The 17,590-nt window shown below is 60.9% G+C and overlaps 2 protein-coding genes across 10 annotated transcripts in view; one reads left to right on the top strand and one right to left on the bottom strand.

Annotated features, from left to right (window-relative positions):
- The window catches only part of LOC128811178 (myomegalin-like), a 28,503-nt gene extending 18,817 nt beyond the window's left edge, over positions 1 to 9,686 (top strand). For 4 of the 7 annotated variants that reach the window (XM_053984562.1, XM_053984555.1, XM_053984556.1 and 1 more), the window contains 20 exons: positions 2,368 to 2,456; positions 2,578 to 2,726; positions 2,826 to 3,141; positions 3,233 to 3,401; positions 3,522 to 3,638; positions 3,718 to 4,192; positions 4,430 to 4,665; positions 4,883 to 4,934; positions 5,207 to 5,418; positions 5,581 to 5,775; positions 6,316 to 6,531; positions 6,686 to 6,817; positions 6,923 to 7,042; positions 7,132 to 7,309; positions 7,391 to 7,515; positions 7,727 to 7,828; positions 7,970 to 8,547; positions 8,618 to 8,756; positions 8,858 to 8,904; positions 9,129 to 9,686. In XM_053984562.1, the coding sequence (XP_053840537.1) occupies positions 2,368 to 2,456; positions 2,578 to 2,726; positions 2,826 to 3,141; positions 3,233 to 3,401; positions 3,522 to 3,638; positions 3,718 to 4,192; positions 4,430 to 4,665; positions 4,883 to 4,934; positions 5,207 to 5,418; positions 5,581 to 5,775; positions 6,316 to 6,531; positions 6,686 to 6,817; positions 6,923 to 7,042; positions 7,132 to 7,309; positions 7,391 to 7,515; positions 7,727 to 7,828; positions 7,970 to 8,547; positions 8,618 to 8,756; positions 8,858 to 8,904; positions 9,129 to 9,161 (3,680 nt within the window). In that variant the 3' untranslated portion in view covers positions 9,162 to 9,686. The remainder of the gene's footprint in view (positions 1 to 2,367; positions 2,457 to 2,577; positions 2,727 to 2,825; positions 3,142 to 3,232; positions 3,402 to 3,521; positions 3,639 to 3,717; positions 4,193 to 4,429; positions 4,666 to 4,882; positions 4,935 to 5,206; positions 5,419 to 5,580; positions 5,776 to 6,315; positions 6,532 to 6,685; positions 6,818 to 6,922; positions 7,043 to 7,131; positions 7,310 to 7,390; positions 7,516 to 7,726; positions 7,829 to 7,969; positions 8,548 to 8,617; positions 8,757 to 8,857; positions 8,905 to 9,128) is intronic. The other 3 variants (XM_053984560.1, XM_053984557.1, XM_053984559.1) reach the window with 3 other exon arrangements.
- A 196-nt stretch (positions 9,687 to 9,882) lies between these two features.
- PRKAB2 (protein kinase AMP-activated non-catalytic subunit beta 2) lies at positions 9,883 to 17,475 on the bottom strand. 3 transcript variants are annotated; one of them, XM_053985542.1, is made up of 8 exons: positions 17,440 to 17,475; positions 14,783 to 14,960; positions 14,384 to 14,550; positions 13,449 to 13,542; positions 12,760 to 12,880; positions 11,477 to 11,610; positions 11,121 to 11,189; positions 9,883 to 10,777 (listed from the first exon to the last, which is right to left on the bottom strand). In XM_053985542.1, exons 2-8 carry the CDS (start codon positions 14,942 to 14,944, stop codon positions 10,700 to 10,702), a joined length of 825 nt encoding a protein of 274 aa, XP_053841517.1. In that variant the 5' UTR covers positions 14,945 to 14,960; positions 17,440 to 17,475; the 3' UTR covers positions 9,883 to 10,699. The 3 variants fall into 3 exon arrangements, with proteins under 3 accessions (XP_053841517.1, XP_053841518.1, XP_053841516.1); XM_053985543.1 differs by lacking the exon at positions 17,440 to 17,475 and adding an exon at positions 15,875 to 16,827 and having other exon boundaries at positions 12,766 to 12,880; XM_053985541.1 differs by lacking the exon at positions 17,440 to 17,475 and adding an exon at positions 15,875 to 16,827.
- Positions 17,476 to 17,590: the final 115 nt, after the last annotated feature.

The following is a 17,590-nucleotide window of genomic DNA, read 5'->3' on the forward strand; positions in this document are numbered from 1 at the left end:
CTGGCACTGATGCCCAGCTGGCTCCCAGTCCCTTGAGCACCATGGAGCCTGGGACCCAGCCCAGACTCACTGGCATGGCCTGAGAGGAGTCTTGGCTGGTGTTCAGGCATCTCCCTTCTCCACCTGTGTCTGTTTTGCTGTAGGTATGTCCCTGCCTCTGTTAGCATCACTGCTGTGAAGTGCCCCTTTGGGGCAGTGTTATCCTAGGCTCAGGTGCTCCAGCTTTTCTGGCCTGTTCTTTAAGGCCTTCTCTTATCCCTTGATAGTCCTGGCTGAGCATTCCCTGCCTGAGATCACCCTCTGTCAAACTGTGCAGTGCTTTGTGCTGTCTCGTAGTCTTTGTGGACTCTCTGAACTTTCCCAAGGATCTTGCTTCCTGTCCCTTATTCCCAGCAGCATGAAGGCTCCTGTGCAGCCCATGTACCCGAGCGTCCCGTGCTCGTGGGCCGTGTACAATTTGCAAGTGTGTAACTAATTCTCTGTGCCTTCAGGCTGGGCTGAAAGCGGGAGGAGTCTGTGGAAAAGTAGAGCTGTGGCTGCATCTCTTGTCTCCTGTGCTGGTGGCACACACAGAGCTGAGCAGCCCGGTGTGCTCCTGCTGCGGTGGGGAGTTCAAGCACGTGGTGACCACCAGCCTGGGCACAGCTGCCCTGCGTGCACACACCTCTGCTCCTCAGCCGGCTCCCTGTTCTGCCCCGTGGTTTTAGTTGGTTTTGGGGTCCATTTTCCTTGAGAATTGCGCTCCCTTTTACTCCTCAGCCCCGGAGCGCTGGGGGCCGCGCGGAGCTGTGGGCAGTGGTGAGAAGTGGGATGTTGTGCCCTGGCACGAGAGCTGGCTCTCCCATGTTCCCAGAGCAGCTGTGTGTCACCCTGCTGTGGTGCCTCAGCCACGGTGACCCACCTTGAGAGCCTTGTGGCCCTCAGCCCCCAGCAAAGTCTGCGGCCCACGGTCTGCATGCCCTCACCCTTCCGGGCCCCAGAGGCACTGCTGTCGCCCTGGCTGCTTCAGCAAGCAGCAGGTTCTGTCCCTGGGGCTCACGGGGCTGTGCTTTGGCTGTGCCCAGTGCCACCTACAGGAGCTGCTTCCCCGCGCTGCTGCTGTCGCTGAGCGATTCGCTCCCCGAACAGCTTTTCTCCTTGTGTGACAGTGATGGCTGGCCTTGCTCCCGGGGGCAGTGATGGCTCTCTCTGCTCCCCGGGACGCTGCTGCTTCCGTGGACAGGTTCCACTACGCAGGGTGATGCCTACCCAGGTTCAGCAGTGAGGTGCCCCACATTTTTGCAGCCTCATGGCACACGTGGGTCTCGTGGGTGTGTCCCCATCTATGAGCACAGTGCAAAAGCCTGCCCTGCTGCAAGGCACGTTCCTGGCTGGTCCTTGGCCATTCTTCCTGAGACCCAGATGCATCCCTGCTGGCTTCCCCTTCAGCAGTGATGCTTGGCATCTGTCCTGACAGCATCTCTCTGTGTTTCCCTGCTCTGTATTCTGCCTTGCCTGGCAGTTCCAGAGTCGATGGTGATGGATTTGGCCGCGGGCAAAGCAGTTACCTCTCCTTTGGTGCACAGGCAGCTGTGGAACCTGGCCCTTCACAGCCCGAGGGATAGTCTTGGGCCCTGTCTAAGCATCTGTCCCCCTGGGGAGAGGAGGGATTGGGGATACAGCCATCTCCCAGCTGCCCGGACAAGGGGTTTGAGTCCTCACCCAGGGTTTGGCACCAAAGGAACAGGAACAGAGCTGTGTGCAAGCAGAAAAGCATGGCCCCAGCTCCGCCCAAGCTCCCCATGCAGATGTAGGGATACAAGTGTCCCTTTAGCTCTGCAAAGCCAGCACAGGGCTTGCAGGGAGCCCCAGGCTATGCCTGACAGCACGGCTTGGGTGCTGTGGGGAGGGTGGCTGCTCCTGAGCTGCCCCTGCCTGGGCAGGTGGTGGTGGTGTGTGCACCCCAATCCTCCCACCGGCTTGGGGCAGTCCAGCAGGGCTCCCTGCCCAAGCTTGTGCTGCTGCTGCTGCTGGCTGTGGCTTGTGAAGCGGCTGCAGGGTGGGTGGTGCGTGTGCCTGTCTGTCAGGGCAGCAAGCAAAGGCATGGATGGGGCAGGAGCCATCGCTGTGCTCCCATCCCCGGGGCTGTCCCCTCCCTCAGTGATGGGCCAGCACGGGGTCCAGTGTGCAGAGAGGGGGTGGCAGCACCCAGGGACAGCAGGGAAAGCCCGGTCCGGCCGGGAGTAACCCAGCACCAGGGTGTCTGAGAGCAGATACGTGCCCTGGGGCTGCCCGCAGTGACCATGGGCACCAGCAGGGAGGAGAGGACAGAGGCAGCGCTGCCAGTGCTGCTGCTCTGAGCGCCTTGTGTGCTGTGCTGTCCCCTAGGTCGGGCCGCAGGCACGCACACCGATGCCAGCACCAACTTCACCGACAGCATGAAGGAGGAGGCAGCCCGTGGGCTGGCAAGCCAGCAGGTGAGTCGGCGCAGCGCCACGCCGGGAACAGGGGTGGCGGAGCTGGGCATTGCGCCACCGCCAAACTGCGTCCTAGCCCCTTGGGAAACGTCCCTGTCATCCTCTGTCTTTGTGCCTATAGAGCAACCCCCGGGCCCGCAAGGAAAGTGGGGGCACCGAAAGGAGCACAGCACCCACCGTGCGCGAACGGGAGCTGCGGGCTGAGGAGGAGCTGCGGGAGCTGAAGGCGCAGCTGGAGGAAGCCGGCTTCTCCTCTGTCTCCCACATCAGGCAAGAGCTCCGGGGCTCTGGAGCCAGGGGGACAGTGGCCGGAGGGGCCACCCTGCATCCCGGCCTCTGCCTGTCCTTTACTGTGCCTCGTGCCCCCAGGAAGGCGATGCTGAGCCTGTGCCTGGAAAACGCGGAGCTGAAAGAGCGGATGGGTGAAGCCACGTCGCTGCTGGAAAGCGGGGAGCAGGAGGAGCCTGGGCTGGGCAGCCCTCTGGCCCCTGAGCCCCGGAGGCTGCAGCGGAAGAGCCGCGGTTCCCTTGGGGACCGCCCGGCCGGAGGCAGCGGGGATGGCCAAGGGCTCCCAGCAGAGAGGGGAACGGTGCCCACCAAACGCCCAGCGCTGGAGGCTCGAGCCCAGGATGACATGGCCAAGAGACCCTGCCCTGGCAGCCTGGGCGGAGGGGACGGGAGCCATGTAAGTGCACAGGGAACCAGGATGGAAATGAAAATAGAGATGGGGATGAGGGTGGAAATGGGGAGCTGACAGCCCATCTTGCCCCCGGCAGGTGGAGGGCTCGGTTCCCGGCAGGGGCTGGCCAGGGCTGGGCGCAGAGCTGCGCTCCCAGGTGGCACAGGGCCAAAGGCAGTGCCAGGAGCTGCAGGACAAGCTTGCTGCCTCCGAGGCCACAGTGCGGGCACAAGCTGAGCAGCTGGAGAAATACCACGTCCTGCTCCGTGAGTTAAAGGCCAGGGTGGGGTGGGGGTGTGTTCTGAGCCCTGCGCACCGTGCTGTGCACGGCACAGGGGTGGTGAATCCTGCCTGGGGGACCCTGAGCTGATGGTGCTGCCCAGCAGGTGAACCTCAGACACAGCAGCTCAGCAAGCAAGTGCAGGTGGACTTCCAGGACCTGGGCTATGAGACCTGTGGGCGCAGCGAGACCGAGGCTGACCGTGATGAGACCACCAGCCCCGGTAGGGAGGGCCAGGGTTCCAGGGATCCCTGTGCTCTGCCCCCCTGGTGTAGAGAAGTGACACACTGTGCTCTCTGCAGAGTGTGAGGAGCCAGATGTGTTCAGTGAGACCAGCCTGGGTGAGGAGCTGGGGTCCCTGTGCCAGCCAGGGATGTCTAGAGTGGGCAAAATTGCCCAGAAAACCATGGCCCTGGAGGATGTGGAGGCCCTGCACCAGCACATCCAGGACCTCAAGGCCCAGCTGCTCAATGCCAACAAAGTGATCCAGAGCCTGCAGCGCCGTGCCCGCTCCATCTCTGTCACCAGCGGCTACACCTCGGGTGCTGAGCGGCCCCTGCCGGCTCCCAAGGTCTTGGCGTCCCCAGCCCACAGCCTGACGGACGAGGACGAGGGCTGGCAGTCGGATGGCCACGGCACGCTGTGCCCGCCCGCCCTGCGGGCACACCGCGACCTGCAGAGCCTGGTGCACCGCGTCGCCCTGCTCGAGGCACAGCTGCCCACGGCCAAGCATGGAGCCACCTTGCCCAAGGAGCTGCAGTCTGCCACTTGGCCAGGGTATGGCCCTGGGGGCTGGGAGCCGATGGGGAGATACAGGGATTTCCAGGAGCTGCCCGAGGCTGGGGGCTCCTTGTTGCATGGTTTTCCTGCAGGCAGGTTCCTGGGGTGTTTGTGCGGTGGGGCAGAGTCCCAGCAGCGGATGACGCACGGACTCCCTCCTTGGCACTTCATCCCTGCTGTGTTCTCAGCGAGTCTGGCTGCCCTGTGAACACCCTGCTTGCCCATCTCTCCTAGGAAATACAACTCTTTGATCCAGGCACAGGCTCGGGAGCTCTCCCACTTGCGGCAGACGCTGCGGGAGGGCCGTGGAGTGAGCCGCAGCCTGGCCCAGCACCTGCGGGATGCTCTGCGCTCCTTCGAGGACCTCCTTCGGGGCACTGACATCGACTACTACCTGGGCCAGGGCTTTCGGGAGCAGCTGGCCCAGGGCAGGCACCTGGCTGAGAGGCTCAGCGACAAGCTGGGCATCAGTAAGCACCTCTAGGGGGGCAGTGGGGCTGGATGTCATGGGTGTGTGATGGGTCAGGAAGGGATGCTTTGATGGCTGAAGAGTAGGAGATACTCTCACATCGTGTGCTGTGTGGGACACCCGCTTCAGTTTGTCCTGTCCTGCTATGGCTCTGTGTAGGACCAGGTGTCCGGGGGCACAGAGGCACTGACTGGCTCTTCTCTGGCTTGCTTTTTCAGGAGATCGACAAGACAGGGAGGATAAAACCAGTCACGAACTCCTGGCACAGAGGTACCTGTTCCCAAGGAAGGGTTTGTGGGACGTGTTTGGCACAGGCACCTTGAGGTCTATCACTGCTCTTGGGGTGGGGGCCCAGGGTGCCCTTGGGGTCTCTGCCTCAGGTGGATGTCCTGGGGCTGCCTCTGCTCTGGGCATGGCAAGCCCCATGGGCAGTCCGTATCTCTGAGCAGCCTTGCATCACTAGTGGGACATGGCATGTGGGGCATCGTGTAGGAAAGGGCTGTGGGATGGAGGTCAGATGTGGTGATGGGCCACCTCTGCAGGCTCAGCCGGGAGCTCCAGGAGAAGGAGATTGAGAGCCTGGAGGTGAAGCTGCAGGAACGCTCTGAGTCCCCAGGTAGCAGCTGCCCACCCTCGGAGTCATCCCACTCTGCCAGCAGCTCATCCTTCACCTCCGAGGGGCTGGAGCCCTGCTCCGATGGGGATGCGGCCAGCGAGTACAGCCAGTGCCACGAGGAGCCCACCCAACACGCAGGTGCTGCACGCTGACCAGGGGCCACAACTGCAGTGCCTCTGGTCACAGGGACTTGGCTTCTCGGGGTGTGCCATGGTCCCCAGAGCACCAGGGAGAAGGGGTCTCTGCCAGGCTGAGTCAGAGCCACTGTAACACCTCTCTCCGTCTCTCTCCTGTCTCTAGGCCTTCACTTTGACTCCTTGTCCAAACCCGTTAATGCCCCCCTGCCTGCCCTGGCCCCCGGGCTGTCCCCCTTCCTCCCTGCCGGGGCCCCTCCTCCTGCGGCCCCGCCACTCCTGGGCTGCTGCGGGAATTCTGTCTGCTCCCTGGCTGAGGCACAGCAGGAACTGCAGGTGCTCCGGAGGCAGCTGGGAGAAAGTGAGCACACTGCCTCTTGGCTTGGGTTTGGTCCTGCCTGCCCTGCATGCTGTGCTGTGAGACATCATCCCCCACCCTCTCTCACCTGCATGTCCTGCCCTTGATCTTCTCCTTCTCAGGGCTATGGCTTTGAGGTTGAATCCCACTGCTCTGGCTGCAGGACAATGGGAACATGTGGCTTTCATGTAGAGAGGACCTGGTGGGTTGGAGGGACCCATCCACAGAGAGCATTAGCCCTAGATGTAGACACTGGCATATTCTGGGTCTTCTAGGAAAAGGCTGATTTGGTAAGGTGTTGTGTAGGAGTGGGGCTGAGACCCTCCACCTTGTGCCATGTAGTCATCAAATCCTGGGAGAGCCCCTGCTCCTCAGCGGGAATAGGCTTGACTGGGACAGGAGGTCAGTGATGGGGGACACTGGATTGGATTGCACTGTTGAGCAGAGCAAGAAGGGGGGAAAAAGCAGATGGAGTGTGTTGCCCCATTCTTCCAACCTGGTCACCGTCCTTCTCCTCCTCCCCACTTTGTCTTGTGTGTGTAGGTGTGACACTGCCCATGGCACCAGCAAAGCCCACAGTCCTGCCGGGCCCCTTTGGAGAGGGCAGCAAAGCCCCAGCATCGTTCTGCCAGCACAGAGCCCTGCAGGGCCCGGCTGAGCTCCCCGCGGCCTCCGACAGCCGCGGCCCCTGGGACGTGCCCGGCCAGCTGCTCTGTGGGGCCCTGCCGGCGGGGTACCCCTCCGGCCAGAAGCTGACAGGTAAGGTCCACGCTGGAGAGCACAGGGGCATCCCACCTGCCTGTGGGGTACTGGGCGGAGATCCGGCACCACAAGAGCTGTGGGACAGGGCTCTGCTGTGGAGAGAGGCAGGCACAGCCTTTCCTGCCCTGAGCCGTGTCCCTGGTTGTGGCAGGGGCAGACCTGCTGGAGGAACACCTGCTGGAGATCCGCAACCTGCGCCAGCGCCTGGAGGAGTCCATCTGCACCAACGACCGGCTCCGGGAGCAGCTGGAGCGCCGCCTGGCCTCCACCGGCAAGGCCAGCGGTACGGGGCGCACGGTGCGGGGGCCAGGCCTCTGCACATCCCTCTGCTCGCCCCGAGCACAACCGGGCACTGGGGAGAGACACTCAGCACCGGTGCCCTCCACAGCATTGCCCAGTGATGTCTATGCCCAGACACCGGAGCTGGGGCTGCAGCTGAGCAGGGAGAACCAGGCTCTGCATGAGGAAAACCAGACCCTGCGGCTCCAACGTGAACACCTCTCCCAAGGTGGGGCTGGGCTGGCACCCTGGGGCTCAGTCCCAGAGGGCACTGGCTGAGTGGGGTGGTGGTGACACCTCCGTGCTCTCTGTCCCCAGAGCTGGCACGGGTGCAGGAGGCACTCATGGCTGCCTGCTCCCGGGCACGGGAGGCTGAAGCAGAGCTGGGCCAGAGGCGTGGGAAGCAGCGGAGGCTGGCGGAGGAGCTCTCCGAGTGCCAAGAGAGTGTCCGGCAGCTCCGGGACGAGCGGCGCTCTCTGCAGGAGGACAACAACAGGTAAGGTTTGGGGCGTGGTAGCCTTGGGGCCACAGGACGGGGAGGGATGGCTGGCACCAGACCCACGTGTCACCTCTGCAGGCTGCAGCACTCACTGACACTCCTGCAGCAGCAGAGTGAGGAGCAGCGCCTGCTCCTGCAGACCCTGCGTGCGGAGCTGCACGTCTACGAGAGCCTCCCTGGCCCCTCTGCTGAGACACGAGCAGGTACGGGACCCATGCAGAGCACCCCTGCCCAGCTCCTGCCCTTGGGGTGCCTGGTCCCTCTGCAACCCTTGGGTGGTCCCAGACACTTCTCCTGGGGCAGCAGGTTGCACACAGTGGCCCTGCTGGCAGGCAGAGAGGGAGGGCAGGACCCCAGCAGGCCCAGGCACGGAGCCACATCTATCTACAGGGGCTCAGATGTTTCTTGTTCCAGGCTGCTTCCCATCTCCTCCAGTGCGCGATGTGGGCACTAACTCAGCAGCTCCCCTCCTCTCCCCACTGCCCTCCGGCATGTCGGTGCTCCGACGGATGGACGGTGGGTTCTGATGAACTCGTGGCAGCACCCTTGCTGAGCAAGACTGGAGAGCTCAGAGCAGAGTCAAGTGCCCGGGATGGGACAGGGTGGGTCACGAGGGGAGCGGGCAGTGGTCCTCACCTAACCCACCTTGCTCCACAGAGCCACGTGGGGCAGACGTGCTGCTGAGGAAGAGCGAGGGACTGACGGGGGCTCACGTTGTTGGCCGTCTGGACACGTACCGAGCCCTGGAGCAGCACATCGTGGAGGGAAAGGCCTTGGCCCGGGAGCTGATGTGTCTCACACGCCCAGCACTCGGGCTGCCCAACTCTCCGCTCCCAGGAAAGGAGGTAAAGCGTGGGCAGGACGGGGCAGGCAGCAGCTGGGGGCCAGACCCTCAGCGCACCGTGCATTACGTGGTTCCCGAGCCCAGAACCGGCCCCGAGGGCTGCAGGGGCAGCTGGAAGCAGGGAGCCTCCAGCCCAGGGAATGCTGCCGGCACTGCCCTGCTGCACCAGGCTGAGCACGGCGGCTCCCCGGGTGCAGCGGGATGGGGCTGCCCCAGCAGCACCTGCTCCCGCACCCTTCTCCCGCAGGCCCTGGGACGGACAGGCACGGGGCAGGGGCATCTCTGGGGCAGCGCCAGCACCCTGCACGGCATCCTGGAGGAGTGCGTGTCTCTCCTCACTGCCTTCTGGAGCACCGTGCTGCCCGTGAGCCCTGCCCAGCACCAGGGCAAGGTGAGCAGGGGCTGGGGCCGGCAGGGCACTGGGCCGGGTGCTCGCTGCTCATCACCCTCCTCTGTCCCAGGAGCAGGTGCTCCAGGGCGAGATCGCGGCGCTGCGGGCCCGGCTCTCCGAGAGGGAGGACGCTCTGCAGAGCACGGCCAGGCGGCTGCGCAGCACAGCCCAGCTCAAGGACAGCATGGAGCAGTTCATCGTCAGCCAGTGTACGTGCTCTGGCGGCACAGCCAAGCTGGCCTGGTCCCCGTGTGCCCGATGTGGCTCCACAGCACAGGGCCCTCACTGACCCCATCTCTCTCCCCTGCAGTGACCAGGACCCACAATGTTCTGCGCAAGGCCAGGACAAACCTGGAGGTGAGTGTGCCCTGATGGCCGCGGTGGGTGTCCCAGTCCTGATGCCCTGGGGATGGACACGGATGGCACACGCCCTGTGGCTGTCGTGGAGTGCTGAGGGCTAGCTGGGTGAAGTGTGTGGGGGACACAGGGACACATTTTCCTTGTCTGTCCTCAGCTAGCATGTCCATGTCCCCGGGGCACAGTAGTGCTCGTCCTTATTGCCATGTGTTGTCTCTTGCCAGGTGAAGGCCCAGCAGGCCCTGCCTGTTGCGTGAGCCCCGTGCAGGGCAAGGAGCAATGGCCAGCATGGAAGAGCTGGCTGCTGAGCCATGCCATGCCAAAGGGCTGGAGTGGACCCTGTCCCTGCTGCTCTGAGGGCTGGGGTGAAAGGGCTCTGGGGTGTCCAGTGCTACACAGTTAGTGGGTTTGGGCTGCTGTGGTGGTTGCATGTCCTCCACCAGCCTTTGCTTGGCATGGCAGCAGCAGCTGCTGGTTTGGCCTTTGTCTGGCCCATGCTTCAGCACTTGCTCCCTTCCTCAGTGCTCAGTGGGGTGACACAGCTCCCCACGCTGAGCACACCCTGCCCTGGGACCCGGTCCCCTCTGTAACCCTGATGAGTCCCTGTCCCTGCTTGTGGATGTATGTATATGTATATGTATATAGACAGAGGTATTGGAAATGCGTTTTGGGGACTCCGCACATGTCGGGGCCCCAGCGCAGGAGGAAGATGTAAGAAATGCCATATTCTGTTCAGCGGCTGAAGAGTCCCCAATAAAGCTTTCCTTTGGGTGGTGGTGTTTCTGGCATGCCTGTCTCTGCAGCTGTGCTCCCCCTCCCCAAACCACCGGCAGCACGGGGTGCCAAAGGCCCCGGCTGTCCCCAGGGGGTGGCTCTGTGCCCTACCCTAACAACACAAGGGAAGCTCTGTGCCACACTGGGTGCTCCCTGTCCTCCTCTTCTAGACCCCCTCTCCAACACCAGGCAAGCAGCACCGAGAACAATAAATACTGTAATAAATAGAGAACCCCCTGTCCCACGGCACTGCTGCGGCAGCAGGCGGTGCAGCCAGGGTCCTGGAGTGCCTGCCCGGCTCTGCTCTTCCCAGGCCCCTCCAGCACGGGCACGTGCCAGTGGCCCTGTGGCTGTGACAAAGTCAGCCCTGTCCCACAGAAGCAGCTGATATTGGGGACAGGGTGTTGCAGTCCTTGATGGTGCTCTCACAGCAGCAGGTAAGAGTGGCTGTGTTCAGCTGTACCGTCCATCATGCTGGCTCGATGCTGAACCTCGCAGAGGTTCAAAAAAAGCTGGGGGGCAGCCCCACAGCCAGGGCTGTGGAACAGGGGGCAGGTGTCAGGCTGGAGTGTCACAGAGCCCCTAGCAGACAAGATGGCCTTGGAGATTCAGCACCAGGGCAGCAGCACAACCTTCAGAAGAACAGGATGTGCTCCTGGAGCCTGGACTGGGTGCAGTGCCAGGACCACCTTGAGGCCCTCACAGGCTGGAGAAGACAGGCAGGGTGAAGCCCTTTTCGTGTTGGGCGTGAGGAAGGGCTGTTCTGGTGAGCAGCAAAGTGGTCCCAGAGACTCAGAGAAGCCAAGGGAAGCTGCAGGTGGGTGGAAACCAAGGGCTGAACCACGCCGGTAGGATGGGACAGCGTCACAGGCCCCAGTGGCCCTGAGCTTGTTGCTGGGGCCCGTGTCCCTGCCAGGCTGGAGGCTGGAGCCAGTGGCCAGTTGTCACACAGTCCCGTGGCCCAGTGTGTGCAGACAAGCGGCATTTCGTGTCCTGCGTGGGGAGCGTGTGAGGCCCCAGCTCAGATGGGCTTGTACAGCAGCGTGGTGACGTACTTCTTCTTGTAGCGGTGCGTGGCACTGAGCACCATCACGCCATCCTGAGGGAGACAGCGTCAGCACGTGGGGCCAGGGCATGCCTGGGGCTCGGGGAGCTGCCCCTGCTGTCCCCAGTCCCACAGCCAGTCCAATACACAACAGGGCAGCGGGGCAGAGCAAGGGCAGGGTCTGATACATGCTTAGCTCCCCCATGCTGCAGGGAGGCAGCTGAAGGGAATCGTCAGGAAGTCACACCCTCTTGCCCCTGTGCGTGCCACCCCCTCACCAGGCAGCCAGCTCCCATCTGCACCCCCCAGATGAGCAGGTTCTGCTCCCTGCAGGTGCTGCAGGCTCCTGGGAGCCACAGCAGCTCCTCACCTGCAGCCCTGCAGGACCTGCGCTTACCTTGATGGAGAGCGCGTAGAGGTGATTGAGCATGACGTGGTTGGGCTCGGGCAGCAGCGCTGGGTCACACTAGGAAGAGAGGAGTGTCACAGGGGAACCGCAGAGCCCTGATCCCCCAACCCCTGGCAGCTTGAGCTGCCACCGCCTCTGGCTGTTCTGAACAGGAACAGCTAAGCTAAGCAGGAGGAGCTAAGCACCAGAAGGCCAAATCAGTGTGGTAAATGGGAAAAGTGATGCCTTTCCTAGGAAATGCCAAGGGCTAGACCCCAGTCAAGGGGAGCCCAGGCTCCCTGCAGACAGGACTCCCTTTCCAACCCCAGTGTGGCTCACTCAGTGAGCAGCATGCTGGTACACACCGAGATGTTGGTGTCCTTGTTGAGGATGACCTGGAGGAGGTGAGGCGGGAGGATGGGTGGGGATTTGAAGCGCTCCTCGGGCCGGTATACGTACATCTCCTGGCCATAAGGTCCCGGTGGGGAGCTGGATAAATCTAGAGAGACAACAAAGGCAGAGAGACATGAAATGACTGAAGCAGGATGGTCAAGCACAGAGCAGCTCCGAAGAAGCTGAGAAGGACTCATCAAGATCTTTCAAACACAAACATCCTCTACAAGCCATGCACAGGGATTTATTCTGTAGCAACAGGTCAGCCTTTTCACAACAGAAAAAGCAGCTGGGCGAGCCCATGGCAATTCCCAGCAGGGCTGTAAGCTGGTACATGCACTGACACAACACAACCCCATGATACCCAAGACAAGACCCCTCATGCACAGCTCTCGGCTCAGCCAGGTCTCTCTCCCCGCAGGAAGCAGCTGGCTTGCTCCAGAGCTGTGGGCACAGGGAGCAGGTTGCTCTGGGTGCTGCCTGATGAGGAGGTCCAGGGAAGGCAAATAGGAACTCTACACTGAGCAGCTGTTCCCAACGTGGGAGGGACCTGGGGAGCTCGCGGTCACTGAAAGCTGGACTGGCTGCTACATCTGATCTGAACCTTTGGGAACAGGCAGCCCCCAGAAGGGCTCCATCTCCTTGGGCTGCTGCTGCTGGCTGGCTTCTCTCCAGCAGAGCATCTCTTGCCCAGGCTGGGAAAGGACATGGAGTTGAGCTGTACCTGAGATGGGGCTGCACCAGGGACAGACACACAACTGAGCTTCCTGCCAGCATTTCACACTGCTGCCTGTGTGGTAACCTAACCTGCTGCTGTAACACAAGCAGACAGGGAGGTTTGCAATGTGCTAGCACTGGTACAAATTACCTTGGCATGAAAACCAAGAGTAGCTGCTGAAAATAAACTGGATCCTGCTTTCACCTAGCTTGTACCCCGGATCAAATGACTTACAGTTGACCAGACAGAAGGGGCTGATGTTCCTGGCATTTCCCAGTATGAAATGGCTCCATCAGCTACACACTGCAGCAGCTCTGCTCTGGGATGGTGCTAGCACAGAACAAGTTACACCAACACAGCCCCTCCAGAGAGACAAGGCCTCAGCTGTGGGCTGAGGAGGACACGCTGCCCAACACTACTCACCCCCAGTGAAGGCCCACACCTCTGCCCAGGGGGTCTGTGCACCCAGAGCAGTGAGTCTCAGAGCAGAGAAGGTGGAAAATAGCACATGCAAAGCTGTAATGCCACAAAACTCACCCCGACCTGAGGTTTCTGAGCTCTCCAGGGAATCCACCTTCAATGCATCAAACACCTCGAAGTCAGACTTCTTGACGTGGATCAGGTTGTTTATCGTCCCCATCTGGCTGGTAACCACAGGCTGGAAAGAATTGGGGTGAAAATATTCCTGTGTTCACCTCCAACTGAGGCACATTCAGTGCTTCCTAGATCCTCCCAGCCCAAGCTGTCTTTGCTGCAACACTACCTCCAAGCACAGGTGGCTGGCGTCCCTCTCTGCCCTATGCTTGCAGACCTCTACTGTTTACCCTGGGAGGATTTTCCATTATCACAGGCTCCTACACCACCTCCTATTTCCATCCTCCATCCTGCTACATGCCCATGGGTCGGTGTGTCGTCCTTCCCATGCTGCTCCCCCACGATTCAGTTTGGAGAACCTGTGAGTGCTGACTTCAGGGCCCACCCCCCCTTTGCCAATTCTCAGTGGGACCTGAGGGCCTTCTGGCATTTCCCTGCCCTTTCCCAATGCTTTCCCATAAATCATGACTAAGTCCAGAAGAACCAGCCGCTAAAATGAGTCAAGAGATGGAGGTGTGCCTTTTGTTTCAGGAGATAGTCTCTGCTCTTCCTGTTCCCCCTCTGCTGCAGTTACATCCTGTCTAGTTCCCTGAAGAAGACAAGATCTGCAGGGATAAAGCTTGGAGCATTACCTCAGATGGATCATGGACCCACTGGCCATCCACAAAAAATTTGTACTGGTGCTCTCCTTCTGGAAGGTCCAGGATAGCAACGAAGTCATTGTGGCTGTGCAGAGAGAACAGATGTGCAACAGCATCAGCCTGTTGGTGCTCTGAATGCTGCTCTTCCATAGGGCCCCAGGAACCAGCACTGCCCAGCCCCTCTACCCCAACACCTTCATGCAGGGTTAGGCTTGCTCATCATCAGTGACCCAAGGCATGGCCATGACAGGCACAAGCATTCCAATGCTTGTTTGAGCATTCCATGGCTCAAACCCCTGGCGGCCCAGCTGCAAGGGCCAGTCCTCTGTGCCCCAAGAAAGTGGACGTGACAGACACCATGTGCAAGCCAGGCTAAGAAGAACACATGGGCAAAGCTCCTGCCCTGTGCTGGCACAGCAGGACAGGAGCAAGTGGGACAGCTCTGTTTGTCAAGTCTGAAATTGAGATAAACTCATTCCAGATTAATTGCTAGAGTCCTACATGAGCTTCCATGTAAGTCACAGATGTGCTGCAGAACAGTGAGAACATCATTAGGGCAGGAAGATACGTGAGGGACAAACAACTAACACTCACTGGCAGCCATACAACTAGGCATGGGGTAATGCTGCAGCCAAGGGAAGAGCTGACAGCTTCCAGAGGACTGCTGCATACCTGGGCAGGACTCTGCTGCCAGCACTGGCTGCTGCGTGACATCCAGCTGGGCAAGCAAAGTGGCCTGTCCTGTCCTGTCCCTGTTTCACAACTTCCCACTGTCCCTGCAGCACCATGCAGGGAAGGAGCTGACTGTGTATTTGACTCAGACCCACAGCTTGAGTGAACAGAGAAAAGCCAAGAGAGCAAAGGAAAACGTTCTCTGCACTGGAGCAGACAAGAACATAGAGTAAATGACTTGAGGGACTGGCTACCTCTTGATGAGTGGGATCTTGGTGCTCCAGTTGTTGAAGGATCCAGAGATGAAGACCTCCTTGCCTCCATCAGCCCAGCGTATGACAGTCGGACGAGCCTGTTGGGATGGTTTCACTGACTCCTCCAGATCTGGCTGCCACGACACAAACTCCTTGTCCCCAGGAATCTGGGCAAAGAAAACCAGAGAGATGTGACTGAGACGCACAGACAACTGTGAACACATTCACACAGCTGGCCTCTACACCTGGCCTCTACCAGCCCACCCGCACATCACACACAGGAGCACCACAGAGCTCCTCCAGGCTCCCAGCTCCCCAGAGACCCCTCGCATAGCCCTACACAGGCAGTGTGCCGAGGCTCTGCAGGCCAGGCAGGGAAAGGGAGCAGCCAGCCCCTACCTTGGAGTCGTGGGAGCTGAAAACGCTGGGGTCATCGGTGCTGCCCACCATGATCTTGTGCGGGTGCTCCTTGGCGGGGTGGGAGGCACCGGAGCCGTCCGAGCGGTGGGACTTGGAGCCATGGCGCTCCCCAGACACCCGCTCGCTGGTGGTGTTCCCCATGACAGCTCAGCAGCCCCTGGGAGGGAGACACAACAACGCTCTGCCTTTGCCCACGGGCTCTGGCAGCAAGGACAGGAGCAAAAGAGCTGTCTCCCAAATGTTCTTTGCCGGTGGAGATGAACAGCAATCCTAAAAAAGGCCCCAAGTTCATTTCCACTACCAAGTTTGGGAGCTGAATGGGAAATCAACAAACAAGACAGCTTGGCCTAATTATAGCCACATCCTTAAGAACCATCATTCTAGTTAAGCTCGTAATTGTTAAGACTCCAAAACCAATACAACTTCACCTGCGTCCCACATCAGCCCTCGGCAGCCAACAGAGTAGAGCTGACGGGAAAAAGAAAGCAAACCATTATTGGCAAATCAACTGCCTGGCGCTAACAGAGCCCCTTTCAGAGTCCTGCAGTCAGGCTCTACAGACAACCCGGCAAGAAAACAGCCAGGGAGTGAAAGTAGCAGCTGTTCTCCAGTCCCCAGCAAGTCTCCAAGAGCTCGCAGGCAGAAGAGCAGAGCCTTGTGCCTGCAAAGGCGACAGGGAGCATTTAAAGTGTCCGAATGGAATCGCCCAAGCTGGAGCTTGTCCAAGGAGAGGGCTAACGCTGTCGTGTCTGCAAAAAGCTCAGCTCTCAGCAGCATTCACTTATGATTCACCAGGCAAGTCACCGTGTCGGCTGCCGCACAGCACACCAAGGAGGACCATTTGTTGTGACTTAGCCAGCACCTGCCCAGCTGTCTGGAGGGACACGGTGAGGGAAGGGCGGCTCTGGCCACCTCAGTGTCCCTCTGCAGCTGAAGTTGGGCCTCCATCCCCAGTCTCACCCAGCTCAGAGAAAGCAAAACAGGAGAACTGACCAAGCCATGAACAACTACACACCTTTTAGGATAAACAACAAAGCCACTGCAAGCTACACAGGACTCTTCAGGCCTTACCCTCTTTCCAGGAGCCAAGATGGACTGGGGTTTTTGCCCACTTCCAGGCTTATTTTGCAGCTTTCAGCTTACCGTGGGCTCTGCAGAGCAAGCAAGGGGACAGCCAGCCTTGCTTCATGTGCTCACTTGTGACATTTGCAGGTTTGTTTAAAAGATCAGGTTATATGAAGGGTGCCAAGCGAGGCTGCCAGCCAAAGCCAGGTTTTAGAACATTATGGAGCAATTACTACGGTTATTTCTTAAATCCTGAGGGCTAAAAGGCAGCTCAAGTGGGCAGCTAAGGCATACCCCCACCCCTCTCAGTGAAGATCAAGTATACCTGAAGATCCAGGTCAAATGAGCTACACCCCTTGCTCTGACATCTCCCCCCTCTGCTCTGCATTGGCTCAGACAGCTCCCCACAAAAACTGCCCCTGTACCACCAGATCTGCTGTTGAGGAGTTTCCTCTCCAGTATCTTCACTAAGGCTCCCTTACTTCTCATCTACAGGGAGGAAGGTGGGAAAGGCTGAACTTCCCTCGCAGCAGGACAGACCGGGGAGATATGTGCAGGTGTTAACAGGTGTGAAGCTTCCCTTTGCTCTCCAAGTTTCCTAAGTGCTCTCCAAGCACTCCCTGAGGTTTATCCCAGGCGGTGGCTCCTGTCTGCCCTGTGCCATCTGAATCCCCTGCATCACACACACAGGCACCCGGCCTGTGCCAGGACAGGTCTTTGTGCACAGCCTGCAATACCTGGCTTTGCTGAATTAACTTTTACAGCTCAAACCCTCCTGCATCCAGGCCAGCCCTTGGAGCATTAGGAGATGGTGTGGCACAGGTACACCCAAGTAATGGACGGAAATGCTGCCCACGCCACAGCCCCAGCAAACCTCCACGGCATCTTGGCACATCCACCCCCAGTCTGGCAGCAAGCCCCTGCCAGCCGCAGCGCACAGCAAGGTGGCTGCCTGACTGCCCCATCACCAGGGCCCCTCGGCCCTTCCAGCCAGCCCCGGCTGCTCATGTGGAAAATGACATGAATTATACCCATTCCCCTCCCCGGGATGCGCCTCGCTTGCTGCCTCTCCCAGCCGGCCAGTGACCGCGCTTTGAGGGTCCAGCACCTCGCCGGGCTGACACCGCCCAGGGAAGCCTGATCCGCCCGGATCACCCTCTTTCGGAGACTGAGCTGAGCCCCTGAGGTCGCCGTAAGGTTAGGTAGGGGGATGAGCTGGGAAAGCGGGGGCGGAAAATCTCCCTCCGAGCAGGCAGGGCTGGGGCTGGGGCTGCGGCTCTGCTCGGCGGGGGCGGCAGCGGGGCTGTCACGGCGGGCTCGGCCCACGGGCACCCGCGGGTCTGCCGCGGCCCGGGGGAGGAGCGGGACACACCGGCAGGGGCCGGGCCCTCCCGAGAGGCCGCCAGGCGGGGTCTGCACCGCTGCGGGGTCCGGGACACCGCTACACCGCGGGGACGCGCGGCCGCGCCTCACCCACCGCCTCCCGCAGCGGCGCCGGGGAGCCGCCACCCTCACACCCACCCGCGACACCCGCCCCGCCGTCCCCGGGCCCAGGCCCGGCCCGGCCCCACCTGCCGCCGCCGCCGCCGCCGCCGCCCCGCTCTCCGCCTCCGTCCAAGATGGCGCCACCCCCCGCCGGCCGCTGCGGGGCGCTCTGACCCGCCCCCGCCGCGCTCCGCGGCCGCGCCCCGCCCCCGACCCGCGGCCCCGCCGCCGGGCACC

This window comes from Vidua macroura, chromosome 9 (genome assembly GCF_024509145.1).
Source record: "Vidua macroura isolate BioBank_ID:100142 chromosome 9, ASM2450914v1, whole genome shotgun sequence".
NCBI lineage: Eukaryota > Metazoa > Chordata > Aves > Passeriformes > Viduidae > Vidua > Vidua macroura.

Coding starts and splice junctions, on each gene's coding strand:
- PRKAB2 (XM_053985542.1), bottom strand. CDS start 14,944: ATGGGGAACACCACCAGCGAGCGGGTGTCTGGGGAGCGCCATGGCTCC. Junction 11,611..12,759: donor CTCAGAAACCTCAGGTCGGG/GTGAGTTTTGTG, acceptor TTGTCTCTCTAG/ATTTATCCAGCTCCCCACCG. Junction 11,190..11,476: donor ACAAGGACACCAACATCTCG/GTGTGTACCAGC, acceptor CTCTCTTCCTAG/TGTGACCCAGCGCTGCTGCC.